Source organism: Macadamia integrifolia, chromosome 13, assembly GCF_013358625.1.
Source record: "Macadamia integrifolia cultivar HAES 741 chromosome 13, SCU_Mint_v3, whole genome shotgun sequence".
In the NCBI taxonomy this organism is placed as follows: Eukaryota; Viridiplantae; Streptophyta; class Magnoliopsida; order Proteales; family Proteaceae; genus Macadamia; species Macadamia integrifolia.
The window spans coordinates 1,867,063-1,888,315 of record NC_056569.1 but is presented as its reverse complement, the minus strand read 5'-3'; the positions used below and the strand labels follow the sequence as shown (position 1 = coordinate 1,888,315).

Below are 21,253 nucleotides of genomic sequence, written 5' to 3'. Positions count from 1 at the left end.
AACCTAACATATATAAAGGGTTTAGAAATACGTCCAAATCGGAACTATAAATGACGTAGGATATGTCATGATGTGCATGATAGTGTGAAGAAGGTTATCGATGGGTTTGAATTCAATCGTAGCTCATTTGGGCTACAGGTGGGTAGGAGAACCCACCTAGTAGTCTGCCTAGACTAGCGGGTCATACTGGAGGGTTAGGCACCTGCTGGTAAAACCAAAAGTGCAGGTGTGACTGGTGGGTCACACTGGTGGGTCAGACACCCATCAGTCTTACCCGTCGATTTTCTTAAATTTTACTGTTTTCCTTCTTTCTTCCATTCCAGCTTTTTGAACCCTAATAGGGTGGTTCCCACTTCATTTCCCATACATTCTAAGCCTCATGTACCTGATTATACCATGAATCTAAGCCATTAATGCTATATAGGGATAGAAATCATACCTTCACTTGGAAAAACCCCAAATCTTGGGATTCTCTTTCATGAACTCAAATGCCACCACAAATACTCCCAAATCCTTATCTCCCTTCTCAAATCCTTAAAGGAAATCATGCAAGGGTTCCATTATCATTCAGATTCAACATACACAAAGAGGCTTTCATCATATCTCAAGGGTTTATGGTGTTACTTACCTCAAAATGAAGATCTCAAGACACCGGACACTATTACGGCGACGGAGAGGCAAGATGCGGCTCTGGAATCCAAGGGAAAAGCCTCCTTCCTCTTCCACTTTCTCTTTTCTCCCTCCTCTTTACTCCTCTCACCAACTTTCTGAAATCATAAATGAGGGAGAAAGAGATATAAAGGCTATTTATACCCTAGCCAATAAATATCTCCTAAGGTCTGTTTGGTTTTGTCCATTTATGGACCCAAATCCATTAAATTGCGTTTCCAAATGAGGTAGCCAACATCATTGGGCATACAATGCCTCATTACGATGAGGAGGTCGAGACACATGTTCTCATCCAAGCAGAGCGTGTTGGGGTCCACAAAACCCCAACAGGTGGGTCACACCGGTGGGTCTCACACCTACTAGTGACACCCACCAGTTGGCTAAACAAGCCAATCTTACTGTATTTCGGAGGAAAACGGAGTCTTAACACGTACTTCACTCTCGCCATGTGTTGTGGATCAAGTTCCAATCATTCAAATACAACAACGTATATTTTCTATTCATACATTGCTTTGAGATATGTGCAAGGGCACGACTTAGGCGTGCAGATCATCTCGGGTACTGGCTCAACCTTATCCAGCCATCACCCATTTGACATCACCCTTGCCGTTATATACCACAAAGCACCGGCATCAACCCGTTCTGGTTCAGACCCTGCAATACCAAATCGAACCAACTAGTCAAAAACCTGGGTTCAAAGAGCAAGGCTCTACAAAACCATTTAAACCAAAACCGAACTGATTAACACCCTTACCTTCAGCAATATCTGGGGGCGACCACAGGATAGGCAAAGCAACAACCATCTTGAAACAAGACTTATAATCCAAAACAACAAACCCAATTCTAGCAGTCCCCCTATGGTCATCAAATGAGGTTTCATAAACAGCACATTGCCATCCATTTGGAACAACACTTTGACGGTCAATATACAATAGTAACACATGAGTAGAGGTAGGTGAGGGAGACGGGAAGAATGCCTAGAGGTATTATGAAATTTTAGATTGCATCCTGAAATAATAGAAGACAAATGAACTCTATTCCAAATCAAAAGTCTCTTTGTTCCCTGATAGCCAGAATTCCCAACATGTGATAGCACGAACTACAAATGATCTTCTCTTTTGATCTTTGGATCCATTACCTTCCTGCAACCATCTACAATCCAATTATGGGGGAGTCACTTAGAGGAAGAGGGGAGTGGCACATTTGGAGTAGGGGAGGCAAGCCAAAGATGCCAAGAGGAGGGCATTCAAAGAAAGCATGAATTGAAGTTTCCACCACTAGACCGCATCAATTGCAAATGGATGATTGGACCACTTTTCTCTTGGCCAATTCTTCTCCAACCGCTAGTGCTCCAAACAAGCACACCAAAGGAAGGACTTTATGTTGGAGGGATCTTAGCATTTCAAATGCTTTTCCAAACAGATGAAGGGATGAATAAGGGATTGGCACCGAACCTGATTAACACGAGATTGAATAAAATGATAAGCAGACTTAATTGAATTTTTTCTAGATTTATCAGGAAATTACACCAACTTATCTTAAGATGGGTGAAGAGGGATTGGGATTGCAGTGATAGCCACAACTTCTCTTATTGTAAAGAGATTTCGAATCAAGTCTTGTTTCCAAGCTTTATGATTAATATTAATAAAATCCGCAACAAAGAAAACAGAACAATCAGGAGGCCGAGGGTAGCTAATAGAGAAGTTTTCTACGTTTAGGACCCATTTGGAGTCCCAAATAGGAGTAGATTGGCCATCATCAATGGATCATCTCAACCCCTCATTAAGCATCTGGTGCCCATAGAGAACGCTTCTCCAAGACCAATAAGGCTTACTTCCTAATTGAGTATTAAGGAAATCTGTATTTGGGCAGTAGAAACTTCTGATCAAAGAGATCCAAGGGGGGTCAACATTAGTAAGAAGCTTCCATGCAAGCTTAGCAAGGTAAGCTTGATTATGAAGATGTAAATCTTTAAACCCCATACCACCATAAAGTTTGCTAGTACATAGCTTCGACCAACTAGTCCAGTGGGTTTTTCTCTCATTCTCTTTTTGGCCCCACAAAAAACGAGCAATCACCATGTTCAAATCATTTAGGGAAGTGAAAATTTCAAACTTATAAGATAAATTTTTATAATTCATCTCCCAGGTCTCTAATAGAGAGGGTCACTAATTGGCTAAAGGAGTTTTAACTCTTGGGTTTTTTTGTATCTAATGGATTTATGAGCACATTTATGTGTGAAATCTAAGTAGTAAAACATGCATTTTTACATATTTAGAATCGAGCTATCTTGAGTTTTACTCTTTTTTTATAGGTTTTGTATTTTAAAGACCTTAAGCATTATCGGGCTTCATATCTCTCCAACAACAACTATATAGTGTAGTTGGTGAGCTATGATGTGCAAAATTTCCTTCCTCACCAGGAGGTCTCAAGTTGCAATCTCATGGTTGTCTTTTTTTTTTTGGAGAATTCAAGAAGAGAAAAAAAAAAGGGAAATAAAAAAAGGGAGAAATAAATCTTGTCCAAATCTTCTCTCTCCTCCACATCATCATCAGAAGATTGTCCAAATCACATAAAGCAAGATTTGAAGAGAGAGAGAAAAAGAAGAGAAAAATAAATAAAAAGATTATAGGAAGTTTTTTCAAGTTTATTTCTTTGTTCTCTCTCCTCCACCTTAGCACTTCTTGTCTCAAAAGATCTCACATACCAATTGTGGGTTTCTCCCTTTAGGAAAACTAAATTTGTTGCCCTACTTTCCCATTCCCTATAAATACAACTCATGTAAGAGGAGGGCAGACACTTCATTCTTCTTCTAGGTTTTTTTTAGTTGCTCTCTCTCTCCCTCTCTCCCTCTCTTTAGTTTTAGTTATTATTTGTTTTTGCTTTAATCATTTTTGTAATAGTTTTTTTTTTCAATTAATGTAAGCACTCTTTTATTTTTATTCAGCATTTTATGTTTATGATTTATGCAATTGAGTTGTACTTTTTAAGTTATAGTTTTAGGCTTAGATCTAGGTGACAAGATCATGAGCCGTGAAGCATCTCTTTTTCAAGTTCAATTTTTTTTTTTCAAAATTTGTTTTCTTCAAGCCTAGAAATTTCAGATTTGGTTCATTGCAGATCTAGTTTTTAGGGTTAGCAGTATATCAAATCACCCAAGCTTTAAAGTTCAATCATTGATTTAGGTAGGTAGGCTTTTTTCAATAGTTTTCTCTGCCCCCTCTTATTTCCTCTTCTGACTTTCTTTTCTTTCTTAATTTAGGATTTTAATCTCAATCGTTACATTATTGTTTTCCCTTTCTCCAAAGGTTCATGGCTAGTGTATGTGTTGGCTTTGCCCCTCCTAGCCATAGAACCACCATTTTATTGATTTTATTTTAATTGCCTCACTTTCCCTAAAGTCAAGTAGAGTAACCCTTGTAAGAGTGACTCTCTGGTCAAGTAGGGAAGCTCATATTATGATGCATCCTTCGGGCTAATTAGAAAAACATACTTGTGAGCCTCTCTCTAGCTTTATCCCCTTTCTTTTACTTTATTTTTATTTCAGCATTTTTTTTCTTCGTTGCTTTTTAATTGTGCGGGTTGTTTATTTTCAGTTGTTTATTAATTTAATTTTAATTGCGCGACTTGCGTATTTAAATTCTTAGATGACAAATGGTTAGAACGTTATTTTAGATACATATATTTAGGACAGTAGTTAGAATTAGATCATAATCATTAATCGGTTCACTTTTGCATTATTAAAATAATCTAAAAATAAAGTGATGCTCTCTTCGTATTTGACTCGTAGCTACACTGATCCGTATGCTTGCGGTTACATTTTAAATCTTAACAAGTTTTTTGGCACCGTTATCGGGGAGACAGTTTCATATTATTTTTTGTTTTTTTTGGTAAATCGGAGTGCTTTATTTGCTTTGTTTTGTTTTTATTTTTCTTCTATTGAATTCTTGAGAATAACAACTTGCAATAATAATTGTATTGGTGGAGGTCGCCAAGCCTCATAGTATGATAAATACAGGTTTCGCCTTATAGTAGTACCTCAAGAATTGAATTGAGCAACCCCGGATCCCTTTCAGTAAGCTCCCAAAAAACCTAAAAAAAAAAAAGTTAAAATAAAAAAAATCAAAACAAAAATTAAAAAATAATTCTTTCCATTCTTTTGTGTTTGTCTTACTCTAGTTGTGGGTAGTTTTCTATTGCATGAGTACTAGGTGGTATGTAATTCTGAGAATCGATTAGAAAGAAAATATCCAACAAGTAGTGACCCTATACATATACTCTCATCAATACCTTTCAATATGGGAGACCAACATCCAAACCCTCCCCCTAAATCTCTGAAAGATAGGTTCTACCCTGCTAGAGCAGCCCAACCTTCCTGCACAGTTCTACCATAAGCCCAAGACAATAATTTTGAGCTCAAATCTCAGTATATCAATATGTTGCCCCACTTCCATGGGTTGCCCTATGAGGATGCATACTTATTCCTTAGGAATTTGAGGAGGTTTGTGTTATAATTAAGGTCCAATAGTTTACTGATGATGCTATAAAATTAAGGTTCATAACTTTTGCGCTCAATAACCAAGCTAAGAAATGGCTCTATGGTCTGCCTACTAATTTCATTGCCATATGGGATGGGTTTACTATAGCCTTCTTGAAAAAGTTCTTTCCTTTGCATAAAACCAATAAACTCATGAGTGACATTCTTTAATTCAGGCAGAAACCTAGTGAGTCGTTCTCTAAATTTATGGAGAGATTTAAGGACCTCCTTCAGGAATGCCCTCACTATGGAATTGATACATGGTAACTTTGTCAAATCATTTATAAGGGTATTGATTGTCAGACCAAGCAGTTGTTAGAGTCTATGTACCCCAAAGGTTTTACATATTTTATAGATGAAGACGATGCTTGAAACTTTTGCTTAAATTAGCTGAGAAAACCAGAGAATGGGAGTCTACTTAAGAAATTGAGAGGACAAATAAGGGTTACCTTATAGGAGGTGTTGTGGCCAAAGAGGCTCAACTTGAGAGTCTTATTAAGAGACTCAAAGCCAAAGTAGTCAAAAGACTTGCCCAACTAAACCAAATAAATCATTCTGTGACTATGTGTAGTTGGTGCCAATCTCCCACTCATGTGATGGAGGAGTGCCTTAATATTTTTCGTGTGAATGGTTTAAATATAGGTCCTAAAAATGTAAATTCCATGTCCTAAAACAACCCTTATAGTCAGACCTATAATCTAGTATGGAGGAACAACCTAATTTCTCTTGGAATCAAGCAAATAATCAAGTAGGTCCTAATTTTCAACCCTTGAGTCAATAGCAGTTTGTTCCCAGCAAGCCAATCATCAAGTAGGTCATAATTTTCAACCCTTGATTCAATGATAGTTTGTTCCCCAACAAGCCAGTCAAAGGAACATGCCCCCCAATCAGCAGAACAATTTTAGGATCCCCACTCAATCTGATATTCCACCACCTCCTATAAATCAACCTCCAGGATTCATGAGAGGAGGTGGTGACTTGGCTAGGCTTCCTTCTTTAGAGAAAAGCATGAAATTTCTTATGAATACTTTCATGACAAGCCAACATAACATGAAAAAGCAAATCTCCCAACTTGCTAATGTTTTGCATGAAAGGGATAAAGGAAAGATGCCTAGTCAGCCTGAACCAAATCCCAGGAATGAGAATATGAATCATCAACCAATTTCAAATTAGTTGAATTCAATTCAAAAGAGTCCACAACAAGAGCCTTCCAACCAACGTAATGTTGTTTATGCTCTTAGGAGTGGCCAAGAGTACCGACAGAGTATTCATAAATCTTCTCCATCTATTACTCCTATTAACTCCTTTCGTTAAGGACATAAGTGTGCCTCTTATTCCAGGTTCGTCTGATGAACCTAAAGCAACTAAAGATGATTTGGGTGAGGAAAACTAAACATGATTCTTCTGAAAAAGAGCAAAATCCTAACACTGCTTATATTCCTCCCGCCCCCTTTCTTAATCGGTTAGTAAACAAACAGAATACTGCTTCTATGAAAAAAAATTTAGAAGTCTTTAAAATGGTAGAAGTGAACATCCCTCTTTTGGATGCCATATCCCAGATCCCCGCCTATGTAAAGGTTCTAAAATATTTGTATACTCACAAACGTATCACTAGTGTGCCCAAAAAAGTCGTTTTTGGCAAGTAACATTAGTTTCATAATTACTCAGCCTACAACAACCACCGTAGCTTGTGTCCTAAGCAACACCTACATTGAGCATGTCTTACTTGACCTTAGCGCAAGTGTGAATCTTTTGCCTTACTATGTGTATAAGTAATTAGGATTGGGAGAATTGAAAGCCACTAGAACTACTATTCAATTGGTAGATAGATCTGTTAAGATTTCTAAAGGGATGGTTGAGGATGTCTTACTTAAAGTTGGAGAATTTTTATTCCTTGTTGATTTCATTGTTTTAGACACCCAACCAATTGCCAACATTTGGGACAAGATCCCAATTATTATTGTAGACCTTTTTTGCAACCAGCAATGCCATAATTAATTGTAGGAACGGTACTATGAAACTTTCTTTTGGCAACACTTCTATGAATTTTAATGTCTCTAGGTTGGGTAAGCAACCAAATCCCCATGAGAAGGAAGTTCATATGTTCTAGGAAATTCCAAATTCTATTGAGACATATTTTGACATTGATTTTGATTCTAAATTTCAGGAGTGTATGGAACAATTGGGTGGTTTTGATGATGAAATTATATTTGAGGTTTGGAGTCTCCAACCACCTATAAAGCCCTTAAGACCCCCTTCCAATTCCATTTCCAAACCTTCTATATTGGAGCCCCCTAAGCTAGATCTTAAGGAGTTACCATCTGATTTGAGGTATGCTTTCTTAGGGCTTAACCAGACTCTTCAAGTAATAATTTCTTCATATTTGACTTGTAGCCAGAAAGAGGAATTACTTAAAGTTTTAAAATACAACCCTATGTTGGATTATGGTTGACATCAAAGGAATTAACCTTTCTATTGTTCAACCTCATATTCACCTCATTGAGGGGTCCAAACCTTCAACGGAAACCTAGAGGAGAGCTAACCCAATGATGAAGGAAGTTATTCAAAAAGAAATTCTAAAGTGGATGGATAATGGGATCATTTATTACATTTTTGACAGGGGCAAACATTTTTGCAATAGATCATTTGAGGCACTCATGAAAAAATTTGGGATCACCCATAAGTTGAAGCCTTTCATTGAGTTGTCATCTTCTGTTTTGGAAGAGGTCATGAATCTCCATGAACCTCTTTACACTAATGACTGACTTTTAACCAGGTATGACCCCCTTGCATTGTCCTCGCTTTTAATTCTTTTCATGCATTGAGGACATTGCATGACTTAAGTGTGGAGGAGGGAAACCAGTTTTTGCTTTTTCCACTTTGTTTTGTTTGTTTTTCTTTTTTGTTTTTTGAGCTTGCTAAGGATGAAGTTCTACTTTGGCTTTTGGCTAATGATCAGACCATTCGGTTGCTTGATATATGAAAATAAAAGTTTTGATTAAGGTACCTATCTTGATCGTATAAAAACCCTATTAAGAAAAAAGAAACAAGCCAGTGTCTTGAGATGGGACTTTCTTTTGAAAAATAAGAGACCCCTGTTTTATGGTGTTGGACCATATGTAAGTCTTTGGTTTCCTTGTACTCTTTATTTGGAGTTGAGATCTTATTTTGGCATAAATTGACAAATGCACAATTTTAAATGAAGTATGAAATGTGGTATAAAGAAAAGTAAGAGTTGATTCCCTTGGAACTAGACAGGGCATTGCGTCTCAGGAAGCATAGTGACTTGATCGAAACTCTTAGGGAGAACTTATGAAAAAAAAAAAAAAAAAAAAACTCTGGCATCACTATCTATGTGGGCATATGTAAAAAGCAAAGCTACATAGTAACTTGGGTGTCTGGTGTTTGCTCCACTATGTCATTCAGGCTAAAAGTAGTAGAGTATAATAGAGTTTAAGAAGCGAAAAAAGATGAAAAAAATATGCAAATGTCATTAATGCTTGGTAACATGTTTGGTAAAAAACACTCCGACGCCTTAGTCCTTGGTTCCCTATTTATTCACAAGTAATTTTGCCTTAAGATAAGGATGTTTTGGAAGAGACGTGGTGAGTTCCAAATTAAGAAATATGCTAGTGTCTGGAATTGATATGGGGTAATAAAAGTTCAAGTGTGGGGGTCCCTTGTAAGAGAATTATCTTTGCTCTGGATCAGTATGGACCTTACCTTTAGCCAATGTTGGGATTTGTTTATTCTTAATTTTAGGTGTATATTCACTGCAAATACCCACGAGACACAACTCGTCCACTAGGAGTGACCTAGGGATTTAAAGGCTTGTTGCACATGCTAAATGCAACTGTGATTCCTACGAAAGTGAGTTAGGTTTTTTGTTATTTACATTTTACTTTTTTTTTTTTTTGCTCGAGGACTAGCAAAGTCTAAGTGTGGGGGAATTCTGACGAGCACATTTATATGTGAAATCTAAGTAGTAAAACATGCATTTTTACATATTTAAAATGGATTTACCTTGGGTTTTACTCTCTTTTTGTAAGTTTTGTATTTTAAAGGCCTTAAGCATTATCGGATGTCATATCTCTCCAACAACAACTACCTAGTGTAGTTGGTGAGCTATGGTGTGCAAAATTCATTTTTTCACCAGGAGGTCTCATGGTTGTCTTTTTTTGGAGAATTTTGTAAAAAAAATAAAAATAAAAAAATAAATGGAGAAATAAATCTTGTCCAAATCTTGTCTCTCCTCCACATCATATTCAGAAGATTGTCCAAATCACACAAAGCAAGATTTGAAGAGCGAGAGAAAAATTAGATAAAAATAAATAAATGAAAGGAAATAAAATAAGCAAAAAGATTATAGGAAATTTCTTCAAATTTATTTATTTATTCTCTCTCCTCCACCTTAGCATTTATGGTCTCAAAATATCTTACCTACCAATTGTGGATTTCTCCCTTTAGGAAAGAAAAATTTGTTACCCTACCTCCCCATTCTCGATAAATACAACTCATGTAAGAGGAGGATAGATACTTCATTCTTCTTCTGGGTTTTTTTTTAGTTGCTCTCTCTCCCCCTCTCTCACTCTCTTTAATTTTAGTTATTCTTTATTTTTACTTTAATCACTTTTGTAATAGCTTTTTATTTCAATTAATGCAAGCACTCTTTCATTTTTATTCAACCTTTTATGTTTATGATTTATGCAATTGAGTTGTAATTTATAAGTTATAGTTCTAGGTTTAGATCTAGGTGACAAGATTACGAGCCGTGGAGCTTCTCTTTTTCAAATTCAATTTTTTTTTTCAAGATTTGTTTTCTCCAGGCCTAAAAATTTAAGATTTGGTTTATTACAGATCTGACTTTTAGGATTGACAGTATCTCAAATCACCTAAGTTTTCAAGTTCAAGCATTGATTCATGTAGGTAGGCTTCTTCAATAGTCTTCTCTCCCTCATCTCATTCTCTCTTCTGACTACCCTTTTATTTCTTAGTTTAGGATTTTAATTTCAGTCGTTACATTATTACTTTCCATTTTCCCCAATGTTCATGGCTAGTGTATGTGTTGGTTTTGCCCCTCATAGCCATAGAGCCATCATTTTATTATTTTTATTTTAATTGTCTTCCTTTCCCTAAAACCAAGTAGAGTAACCCTTGTAAGAGTGACTCTCTGGTCAAGTAAGCAAGCTCCTATTATGATGCATCCCTCGGGCTAAGTAGAGAAACCTAGTTGTGAGCCTCTCTCTAGCTTTATCTCATTTCTTTTACTTTATTTTTATTTCAACATTTTTTTCCTTCATTATTTTTTAATTGCGTGGATTGTTTATTTTCAGTTATTTATTTATTTAATTTTAATTACTTTGCTTGCGTATTTAAATTCTTAGATAACGAATGGTTAGAACGTTATTTTAGATACATATGTTTAGGATAATAGTTAGAATTAGATCACAACTATTAATCGGTTCACTTTCGCATTATTAAAAGAAGCAAAAAATAAAGTGGATGCTCTTCATGTGTTCGACCCGTAGCTACACTGATCTGTATGCTCACGGTTACATTTTAAGTCCTAACATGGATACATCTACGACAACCTTTTCTCGTCACTTTCTTGGGAAAGGGTTTATCCTCTGATGATTTTCTTTAATGAAGTCTTCGATCAATTTTGATTTAAAAAAAAAAGAGTATGCACACCTAAAAAAATTTGTATTAAGTTTTAGTATTAAGAAATCATATAAAGTACTTATTAGACTCTAATAAATAGCACAATTAATGCTAGAAGTTTCTATTATGAATATTTAAATTCTTGAGTTAAAACTATAAGATCCAAAGTGCTTACCTACCATGTCTATTGACTGGAAAACTAACGTGGAATCAAATCATGTCAATAATACATGACAAGCATGAAAATAAAGATGTTAGGGACTTTCCTCCCTAAGGTACTCTTTTTTTTTCACCAAGGTGTCCGGGCCAGCTTGCGTGCACTCGACTAATCTTCGGGGAGACTAGCGTAGCAACTCACCGCCACGGTCTCTACTTATAAATCGCAGATGCACAAATGGGGAATCGAACCTGGGACCGTGTGCCTATCCACACAACCCCTATAATTCGTCTTAACCATCTGGGCAACCCAAGGCTGAGTACCATCATCCTAGTCATCTTACTTCCAAGTAGGCCTACATGCATATGCATGTCATATTAATATATTGGTTCTAAGATTCTAACTGTAGCAAACTTACAAATGTAGTACGATCAACATATGAGACCATGCATAAATGATCAATTCAAATTTATGCATATTTATTAGGTGCTAAAACAATATAAGAAACGGTAGTCTGTTGGAGGCGAGGTAAGTAGATCCTAAAAAGCATTCTTTCATGCCATATTGTATATACTTAATTCATGAAGTCTAAAAATTAGGTCCCCCCCCCCCAAAGAAAGAAAAAGTCTACAAATTTGGATCATTTATCTACTATTCTTTAATTAATATTTTTTTCCGATTTACAATAAAGTTGATTTTATATACATTCAATGACCAAACTATCCTTCATCTAAAATGCGTGTATTTTATTCAATGTCCAAACTACCCTTGCATTTATGAATTGTTGCCCTAATTTAAACTATTTATATTTCTTCATCTTCTTCGATTGATTCATAGTTTGTATATCGCTATCTTCCTTTTTTTATAGTTAGGCTACAAGGAGAATTGAACTCAACATATCTTGTTGAGAACAATTTTACAGAAGGTATTTGGATGATCCGATTTTATTGATCGATTGTTTTTATTATTATTATTATTCATTTTAGCAACTGATTTATTGTGTTTTACTTTATTTTATGAGCTTAGGGTTTTTTTCTTCTTCTTTTATATCTATTGCGAAGATCTATTATCTCCTGCATATCGCCATCTTGTTGATAATAGTTTTACAGAAGTTATTAGGATGAGCTATTTTGTTGTTCGATTGTTTTCTTGGATTCATTTAAGCAACTGATTTATTATGTTTTACTTTGTTTGTGAGTTTAGGGTTTTTGGATCTATTTTGAAGATCTATATCTTATTCGATTGATTCATAGTTGTATATCGCTATCTTCCTTTTTTTATAGTTAGGTTGCAAGGAGAATTGAACTCAACATATCACTATCTTGTTGAGAATAGTTTTACAGAAGGTATCAGGATGATCCTATTTCATTGTTCAATTGTTTTTTTGGATTCATTTTAGCAATTGATTTATTGTGTTTTACTTTTTTTTTGTTAAATCTATTGCAAATATATATTATCTTATTCGATTGATTCATAAGTTGCATATCGCCATCTTGTTGATAATATTTTTACAAAAGGTATCGCGATGACCTATTTTGTTGTTCGATTGTTTTCTTGGATTCATTTTAGTAACTGATTTATTGTGTTTTACTTTATTTGCCGAGTTTAGGGTTTTTGGATCTATTATGAAGATCTGTATCTTCTTCGATTGATTCATAATTTGCATATCTCTATCTTGTTGACAATAGTTTCACATAAGGTATCAGGATGAGTTATTTTGTTGTTCAATTGTTTTATTTGATTCATTTTAGCAACCGATTTATTGTGTTTTTTCTTTATTTGCCAAGTTTAGGGTTTTGGATCTATTATGGAGATCTATATCTTCTTCGATTGATTCATAATTTGCATGTCGCTATCTTGTTGACAATAGTCTACAGAAGGTATCAGGATGAGGCTATTTTATTGCTTGAATTTTTTTTATTCATTTTTAGCAACTAATTAATTGTGCTTTACTTGATCCATTGAGTTTAGGGTTTGTTGGATCTATTGCAAAGGTCTATTATCTTCTTCTATTGATTCAAGAATTGCATATCGCTATCTTGTTGATTATAGTTTTACATGGGGTACCAATATAAGCCTGTGTTATTTTTTAGTTGTTTTTTGGATGCATTTTATTGACTAATCTAGTGTGTTTTACTTGATCTACTGAGTTTAGGGTTTTTGGATCTATTACGAAGATATACTAACCACAAAGGATTTAAAGACCAGTTTATCAATTAGAGGTTTCAATTAGGTTAGTTTCTTTCTTTCCATTTTATTCTTCTTTTCCTTTTCTTTTATGCATCAGTTGAAAAGTTTTCATCGTTGTTGTGCAACCTGAATTACACCCTAAAAAAAGAGTGTTCTTTCATGAGTACGATGATTTATGTGATTGAACAATAAAAGAGTTTTGCACTTGCTGTCTTTTCGAGAGAATATATGTCTATCTTACTTTCTTATAGATGATTGTAAGAAAATAGAGATATTTTCAAAATTGTTGTAAGTCGTGGAAGCTAATACTTATACATTCATCTACTACACATGAATGTTGAGTATGTAATTATATATAAAATGGGAACGAGTTCCCTGAAAGGTAGTGTGGTCATTGTGTCAATAAGGAGCCAATGGGAGCTTATGCAGAAACATCAATAGGGACAAAATTTCTGCCTCTCATGAGGGGCGGGGTAGTCATTTTTCCTCCTCCACGTCTAAGCATAGGGGTCATGGTGCCTTTCAAGTTTCTTTTTGTATATAAATTCTATTAGTTAAACTAGTTATTAACTCTATTCAGAATACTGTTTTCTATGATCATAGAGAGGGGCGGGGCAGTCATTTTTCCACCTCCACGTCTAAGCATAGGGAGGGGCCATGGTGGCTTTCAAGTTTCTTTTTTCTATATAAATTCTATTAGTCAAACTAGTTATTAACTCTATTCAGAATACTGTTTTCTATGATCATAGAATAGTTGACTAACACAAATAAATAAATAAGTGCTTAACTAAATTTTTAGGGTTTCATTGTGGTTACCCTTATTTTTTGGTCGGTGTCTTCTGTTTTATAGTCAAGAACAAAAGACTCCAACTACAGTTACAAGTACAATTGTCCAGGCAGGAAACAAATTACTTCTGTTTCCATTGTGTTGACAACTCGTCCTTCCATGGCTTAGTCTACATAGTTTGCTATATTGCTAGTTGAGCCAAAGCCTATAGGGTTTACAATTTAAGCAGCCAATGACCATTATTATGTGTATATTGTACCATACAAGTTTGCTTTTGTAAATGTACTAAAGCTTTGGATTTAATATATGGGTTTTAGTTTGTCCCAAATTTGGGGCTTTTAAATGATAAGTGGCAAATATTAGTGCAAATACATTGAGAGAGAGAGAGAGAGAGAGAGAGAGAGAGAGAGAGAGAGAGAGGGGGAGAGAGAGATGTGTGTATGCTCATCATCCCCTAGAAGGCTAGTAGATCTGCTTGGCAACCTTTTCAGTCAGTATACCTTTTTTTTGGTGTTTAAATTTTTAAAGAGCACTTTTGTAAGTAAATAATCTGTTTGATAAAAATAATTAAATTACCAAACAGAACTTAGAGATAAACACACTTACTGGATGGGGTGGCCTTGCAGCGGAAAAGTGGGGTGTTTTTGACCTTTGGCCCAGCGGCCCCAGCCGTCGCATTGCCAGAGGTTCATCGTCCGTGACCATATGACCATGAGTTGAGATTACTTCTCAGTCCCCAATGGCCTCTAATTAAGCTTTGTAGCAGAGGAACTAGGGCGATGTCAAAACTGTTAAATGGCTTTCACTGCTCCAGAAGGTCTTCATACTTCCCTGATCTTCGAATCACCAAACAGGGATCTGGATCGGCATAAATGACACGTCATACAGGTTGTGCCACGTAGGACTAGAAAGTTAGTTGTCAGCGTTGCATAGTTAGAGTTGCCACGTGGTACAAATTGTCAGCAAAAAGTGGGGTCCCCGAAAACTATAAAGTCCGCCCGTTACCGTCTGTCCTTTCTCGTTTCTTCTCTTTCATCGCGACGTTTTATTAATTTTTGTATTTTCTTCTCTTCTTCTTCTTCTTCTTCTCTCTCACACGGACATTCGCTTCAACCGCAACTGAAGCTGCAACGGCAGAGACTCAGGGCCTGGGATTGGGTAGTTGTCGCGCTGTGTATTTTTTGTGTTGTTACAGAGGGGAGGGAAACCCTAGCCTTAATATTAATTCTAATTTTTTCATCTATTTTACTCTGCGATCTTCTTGAACGAAAACCCTAATTTATTTTTTCAGATCTGTTAAAACCCTAGAATTCAAAATTTCTTTCCAAGTTTCTTTCAACTGTGGAGTTTGGATTTGGAGGCGGTTTTCTTGTGGGTAGGGAGCCTTTTTTTAATGCCTTCAGATTCAATCCTGGAAGATTTGGCTGACAGGCGTCAGAGGTAGGTTTCTTCTCTTCTTCTTCTTCTTCTTTTTAATGGATTTCTAAGTTGGTTAGTGGTTTCTAAGGGCTGAGATGTATCGAGCTTATTCCTTTATGAAATCCACGCCCCCCTCTGGGCAGATACATCATTTACGAATTTTACTGGTGGTAATTTGTTTTTTGTTTTTTTTTCCCCACCCTCATTTTAACGTTTTATATTTGTTTATTTCTATTTATAGCAGGTTAATCCAGTGGTTTAGTTGGTTTAGTTTAAAATTCAGAGAAAGAACTTTTGGATGGAAGAAGGTGTAGACTGCTTAACAGTGGTAACGGATGGGGAGATGCAATTGGGTGATTCATCCAAATCTGAAGTAAAGCGTGATCATGAGTGGGTTGCAGACGCTATCGAATCAGAGTCCTTTCCCAACAAGAAGCAAGCAAAAGAATCCTCAAATGATGACCTGAACTCTGAAGTTTTGAATTCAAATGTCTCTCCAAAAGAGAACACAGCCAGCTGTCAGACCTTTTCGACCCAACCGGCCGAGTTGGAGAGGGAGCACAATTTGGGAGGTGGTGGTGTTACATCTAGTAGCACAGAGAATTCAAGTATGGAGAGCAGGAGCGATGAGGAGCATAATATTGATGACTCTGCTGTTGCTGTATCTACTTCTCTAGTTATAATGGAAGTTCCAAAACCTTCCAGTTCCACTGGGATTAGGAGAATAATATTCAAGTTCAGCAAGAGCAAGGAGGACTATACACCATCTGCTCCAGCAGGTCAGCCTGTAAGCAATGGGGTTGACAATAACCTCACTTATGGTGGATTTCGGGAGTATCATGGGATGAAGTTGGATAATTCAAGTGCAGACGGGCTAGTGTGTACTCCTAGAAAATATTACTCTGAAGCAGCGGGGAACATGCTTACATGTTCTCCTAAAAGGAAGATGGAATTGAAAATGTCCAAGAAGGTTGCCACGAACAGCTACCCTATGAATGTCAAAAGGTTGCTATCAACTGGCGTTCTTGAAGGAGCTCGTGTGAAGTATATGTCCTTTACTCAGGAGGTAAATTTCAGTTCTTATGTTTTCACATTTTATATTTTCACACATCTTTCCCATTGCTGATTTATTACATTGTTTCTGATCCTTTTCAGACAGAGCTTCTTGGCATTGTGAAAGGTTCTGGATATTTGTGTGGTTGTCCACTATGTAATTTTTCTGAGGTTAGGTCTCCCATATTCCTAGTGGTTTTATAGGAGTGCTTATGCATATTATTGGTGTAATGAAGGGTTGAATGGCTTTTGCAGGTTCTTAATGCTTATGAGTTTGAGAAGCATGCAGGGTGCAGAACCAAACATCCAAATGATAATATATTCCTGGTGAATGGGAAGTCCATTTATAGTATTGTCCAAGAGTTGAGACGAACACCGCTCAACTTGTTGCATGAAGTGATTCGAAGTGTTGTTGGATCATCAATTAATGAGAAGTTTTACCTGGTCTGGAAAGGTGATTAAAAATATGTTTGTCATTTGTTATTTATTGTTTGGAGTTATTCTAGAAGCAATGAGATTTTATTTGTTGCTTTGTTCTGGAATGGGAGGAGCTAGAGTTTTTCCCTTTATACTGGATGCGGTGTTTGTATTTTTTTGGATTACACTGGTGGCATTATGGTATATTGATGTGGAATATCAAATTGATCCTTGTTTAGTAGGAACATAATGAAAGGGTGTGGTATATATATATATATATTTTTTTTTTTGAAATGCGATGAAAAGTTGTTGACATTGACATTCTCTTACCTCCAGAATCACTCCAAGCGTCAAATCTTCAGGAAATTGGTGAAAAGTTTGAAACAGAAAGACAGTCTCAACTGGAGCTTCTTGACCTGTATAATCCAATTGAAAGGTACTGCTGTTGATCAGGTGGTCTGAGCATTATATGCTTCTCTTGAATGCACAATCCTCCTTTTCTTTTTTGTTCTTTTCCTTTTGTTTTCCGCATAGGCAGTGGGATGGATCTGGGGTGATTATAACTTCCTTGTAAGAGAAATATTGATGTTACTGATGTTGGCATTTCTTTCTCTATAGAGCATATTCATAGAGTCCTAAATAACGGATAAAGTACGGTGAAAATGATTAAGTGTCCCTGTTATTTGGGCTCCAATTAACAGATAAAGTACGGTGAAAATGAAGTCAACAAACAATTCTAGTGCTGTAATTCTATGTACTATTTTAATGGGAATGAAGTTTTCTGTAGTGTCCCAAAAAAATTTAGAATACAATGACCATCAGATGGTAAAAATAGATGCTATCATCTGGGAGGGACCATCTATTTGTTGGTCTTCATCCTCTATTTGGAGACATGTGGCATGTTATTGGGGCCCATGCCCAAGCCAAGGGGATCCAATTGCCAAAATATCCTATCAAATCGTTAATTCTATTAGGGATTAATTGACTTTGAAGAGAATAAGGGAATATGCTCCAAATGCTCACATGAAGTGACTATGGATAAGGAGATGACAAAGCAGTCTCTACATTTGCACTGCAATAAAAGCAGACTCAAGATAAAGACAACTTATTGCTACTGTATTATTTGAGCTAGTGTTATTGGCTACACTATTCGAGTCCTAAGTTAAAAGTGCAACCAAATTGCGAGTAGGGTAAAGCTTCAAAGGTTGTGAATTCTAATTTGCAGTAGCCGAGGAATGATCCAAAATTAAGTAGTTCCAGTGGTTGGATAGTTTGGCTCCATTGTTTGTAGTTCTGAAAGGGTTCCTCTCATGTAATTGGTTAATCCATTCGATAAATGACAGAATCAGAAAACAGTTTCACAAATCATGAAATACCCCAACGGCCTAACCTGACCTTGTTTATCCTTCCACTGCTTTCATAGTTTCTGTGTCCATCACAGTTCCTCCTCTTTGGGAACAGATCTTTTGCTCTCAAGCCTCAATTTTCTATAATGTTATGGAACTAAAGTTGTCTGAACTTCAATCAACATTATATTTTTGCATTTGATGATTCTCTGCTTGCTGGAAATTCACCCACACCTCAATTTAGTTGCTTCTTTGGCAATATACAGACTGATTGCATTCTTGAAAGATGAAGATCACTTCGGTTAGACCATTAGGTTAATGATAAACATCATCATGATGTTGGGTAAGTGGTGTCATCCCATTGTCAAACTTCCCCACACTGGTCAAAAGATTAGAGAGATGGAACAGGGGAAAGACAATGAATACTATATTCCTCAATTACACACCTGTCCAGATGCAGAAAGGGACAGGAGGCGATGATCCCCCCTCTTCCAGAAAAAAAGTGGCTTCATGCTTAATTTCCCCCCTCCTCCTTTGTTTGGGATTGAGAAACAGGTTTGCCATGAAAATATTGTTTTGATGCACCCATTTGCTTCTCTTTTGGGTTCAATACTATAGCACAACCCTAGAGAGGATCGCGATATTATGTTTTTGTCTGGACTGTGGTTTTTAATCACCATCTGGAATTTGACCTTTATTTTATGTAAAATTAACTGAAACATGAGGAATTTACCGTCAAGGTTCTCTTCTCTGTTCTAGAGTTCGTTCTTTAAATATGCCTTTTTTATTTGAAGTGCATGCTAGAGCTTGTTGGGATGTTCCAACAGTAAGTCTGTAAAAAAATTAATGCTATTCAGATATTGTATGCTGTTATAGGAGCTACAATCGGTAGATAACTTTCTAACTCTTTGATCTGGATTTAGGATTTGGTTTTGTTTTCCCATGTTTGAACCATGATTCATTATCATTTTGTTTTTCATTAATTGTTTTGCACATTGGAACTTTCAGCTGTCCTAGTGACTCTGGTGATGACAGCACTGGCCTTTCTTCAAGTTACTTGATGCCAGAGTTTCCTATCAAAGAGAGGTTCCATGTGAAGCAAAAGAGACCAAGAGGGAGAAAACGCATGGTTAAAAAGTTTGTCTTCTTTTTTTTTTTTTCTCTTGATTCTTCCCTTTTCACTAGTTAAAAGTTCCCTTGGCAGATAAGGACAGGAATATAAAATTAGATGAGTGGGTTCTCTGAAAATTGGATCTATTTAGTGTCTTTCTTGTGATGGTTTGTGAACTTTATGAAGTCCACTAGAATGTAAATTAACATTGATAGGAAGTGGTTTGCTAGAATTCATTCTTGCAGCCACATTCGCAGAGGTGGGTTGACCTGATAAGAGGACATCACACCCATCTTAATGGTCAAGTTTTAGTACTAAGCAAGTACCAGAACTGGTTCAGAAGTGAGTGAAAAGTAACCGAAACTTACAAGCGGCTATTAGATTTTATTATAGCATGATAGCTGTTTTGTTATTTGATGAAACTTTGAACTGGAATTTGAGGCATTTTTTCGTTTCTTATTTGGGGCTGAATCTTGACCATTGAGTTGGCTGAGGCATTTTCCTGTACCACATTGACTGCACCACCTCTATTTATGCTGCCGCATAGCAAATTTGATACATGGGGAGGGAGCCTCGAGTTCTTACAAGCTGGAGTGATCACATTGGAAAGACTTCAGTTTAAATAACTCTTTGGTCAACAATGCTTGGGTTCAAAAAATTTACATTAGTTCAGGTTATTTACTCCTTTATGTACCATGTAGGTCAAACTGCAGCAGTTATAACTCAGTTGTGGGACAGAAGAAAACTACTGGAGGTGGGGTTAAGAAAAGGTATGCATTCTATATTTTATAACCAACTTCACATTAGCTAAGGGGCATGGGATCAAACGGTTTTATCAGAAGTTAGTTACATGCTGTTGACAGGGATAATGATCTACACCGATTACTTTTCCTGCCAAATGGGCTTCCAGATGGAGTAGAGCTGGCTTATTTTTCCAAAGGACAGGTTTTTTAGTTGTTAAACTTATGTTAATAAGTAGTATCTATCTTTTATATTTACCATTTGATGTCTATTAACTGAGGTTCTCCTATGACTTCTGCAGAGGTTACTTCAAGGCTATAAGCAAGGAAATGGCATAGTTTGTAGTTGCTGTAATAGTGAGGTAAGATCAGCCACCATTAAAGGATAAAATTAATTATTGTTTTCTGTAAGGACTTTACAACATTCTTTTTCTTGGATGAACAGATTAGCCCCTCGCAGTTTGAAGCTCATGCTGGATGGGCTGCTAGGCGTCAACCGTGAGTTTCCTCTGATGTACATTTAAATCAATTATAGTTGGATAATATCGATTTCTAATTAATGTTTTGGTGTACTTTCAGATACCGTCACATCTATACTACAAATGGAATATCGCTTCATGATCTTTCAATTTCATTAGCAAGCGGGCACAGTCTCACTGCAAGTGACAATGATGATATATGTACAGTTTGCGGAGAAGTAGGAGATTTGGTCCTTTGTGATGGATGTCCTCGAGCATTTCATGCAGGTATTTATTCCGCATGAATCATAAATGTTCTTGTCAAGCATTCATATTGCTTTCATCTCCATTGAGTGCCCTTTAGGTATCCTGTTGTTTGAAAGATTCTTTTTTTAGTGGTTCAAATTAGATGGGGGCTGAAATTGAGTTTCATTTTTATGTCTATCTCAAATCAGTTATGGTGAATAGATGTTCTAAGAAGAACAGAAGTGGTTAAATGTGAATAATTTGAAAGTACCAGAATCTTTTTGTGCAGTAGGATGGTGATTACAGGTTATGCAAAAATCCTAGGCTTATGTCTTTTAATGGTAGTTAGTTGCCCAGAGTACCTTTGCAGTCATTTGCTCCCTAGATGATGCCATCTGGTTTGCTGTCTGATTTACTGGCAATATATTATGCTTACTTGTCGTCTTTTTTTTTTTTTTGGGG

The 21,253-nt window shown here is 36.3% G+C and overlaps 1 protein-coding gene and 1 non-coding gene across 9 annotated transcripts in view; one reads left to right on the top strand and one right to left on the bottom strand.

The window, feature by feature from the left end:
- Positions 1 to 5,353: 5,353 nt before the first annotated feature.
- LOC122060264 lies at positions 5,354 to 5,460 on the bottom strand. The gene has a single exon (XR_006134294.1). It is a non-coding gene; the product is annotated as a small nucleolar RNA R71 (small nucleolar RNA).
- Positions 5,461 to 11,921: 6,461 nt separating this feature from the next.
- LOC122059565 overlaps positions 11,922 to 21,253 on the top strand; it is a 20,699-nt gene continuing 11,367 nt past the window's right edge. Inside the window, exons 1-14 of one of the 8 annotated variants that reach the window (XM_042622427.1) lie at positions 11,980 to 12,723; positions 12,817 to 12,904; positions 13,180 to 13,257; positions 15,293 to 15,441; positions 15,665 to 16,486; positions 16,576 to 16,644; positions 16,729 to 16,927; positions 17,227 to 17,326; positions 19,245 to 19,373; positions 20,049 to 20,117; positions 20,211 to 20,292; positions 20,390 to 20,449; positions 20,533 to 20,585; positions 20,667 to 20,833. In XM_042622427.1, the coding sequence (XP_042478361.1) occupies positions 15,719 to 16,486; positions 16,576 to 16,644; positions 16,729 to 16,927; positions 17,227 to 17,326; positions 19,245 to 19,373; positions 20,049 to 20,117; positions 20,211 to 20,292; positions 20,390 to 20,449; positions 20,533 to 20,585; positions 20,667 to 20,833 (1,696 nt within the window). In that variant the 5' untranslated portion in view covers positions 11,980 to 12,723; positions 12,817 to 12,904; positions 13,180 to 13,257; positions 15,293 to 15,441; positions 15,665 to 15,718. Of the gene's footprint in view, positions 11,950 to 11,978; positions 13,258 to 14,673; positions 15,442 to 15,661; positions 16,487 to 16,575; positions 16,645 to 16,728; positions 16,928 to 17,226; positions 17,327 to 19,244; positions 19,374 to 20,048; positions 20,118 to 20,210; positions 20,293 to 20,389; positions 20,450 to 20,532; positions 20,586 to 20,666; positions 20,834 to 21,253 lie in introns of those variants that run through there. The other 7 variants (XM_042622426.1, XM_042622430.1, XM_042622429.1 and 4 more) reach the window with 7 other exon arrangements.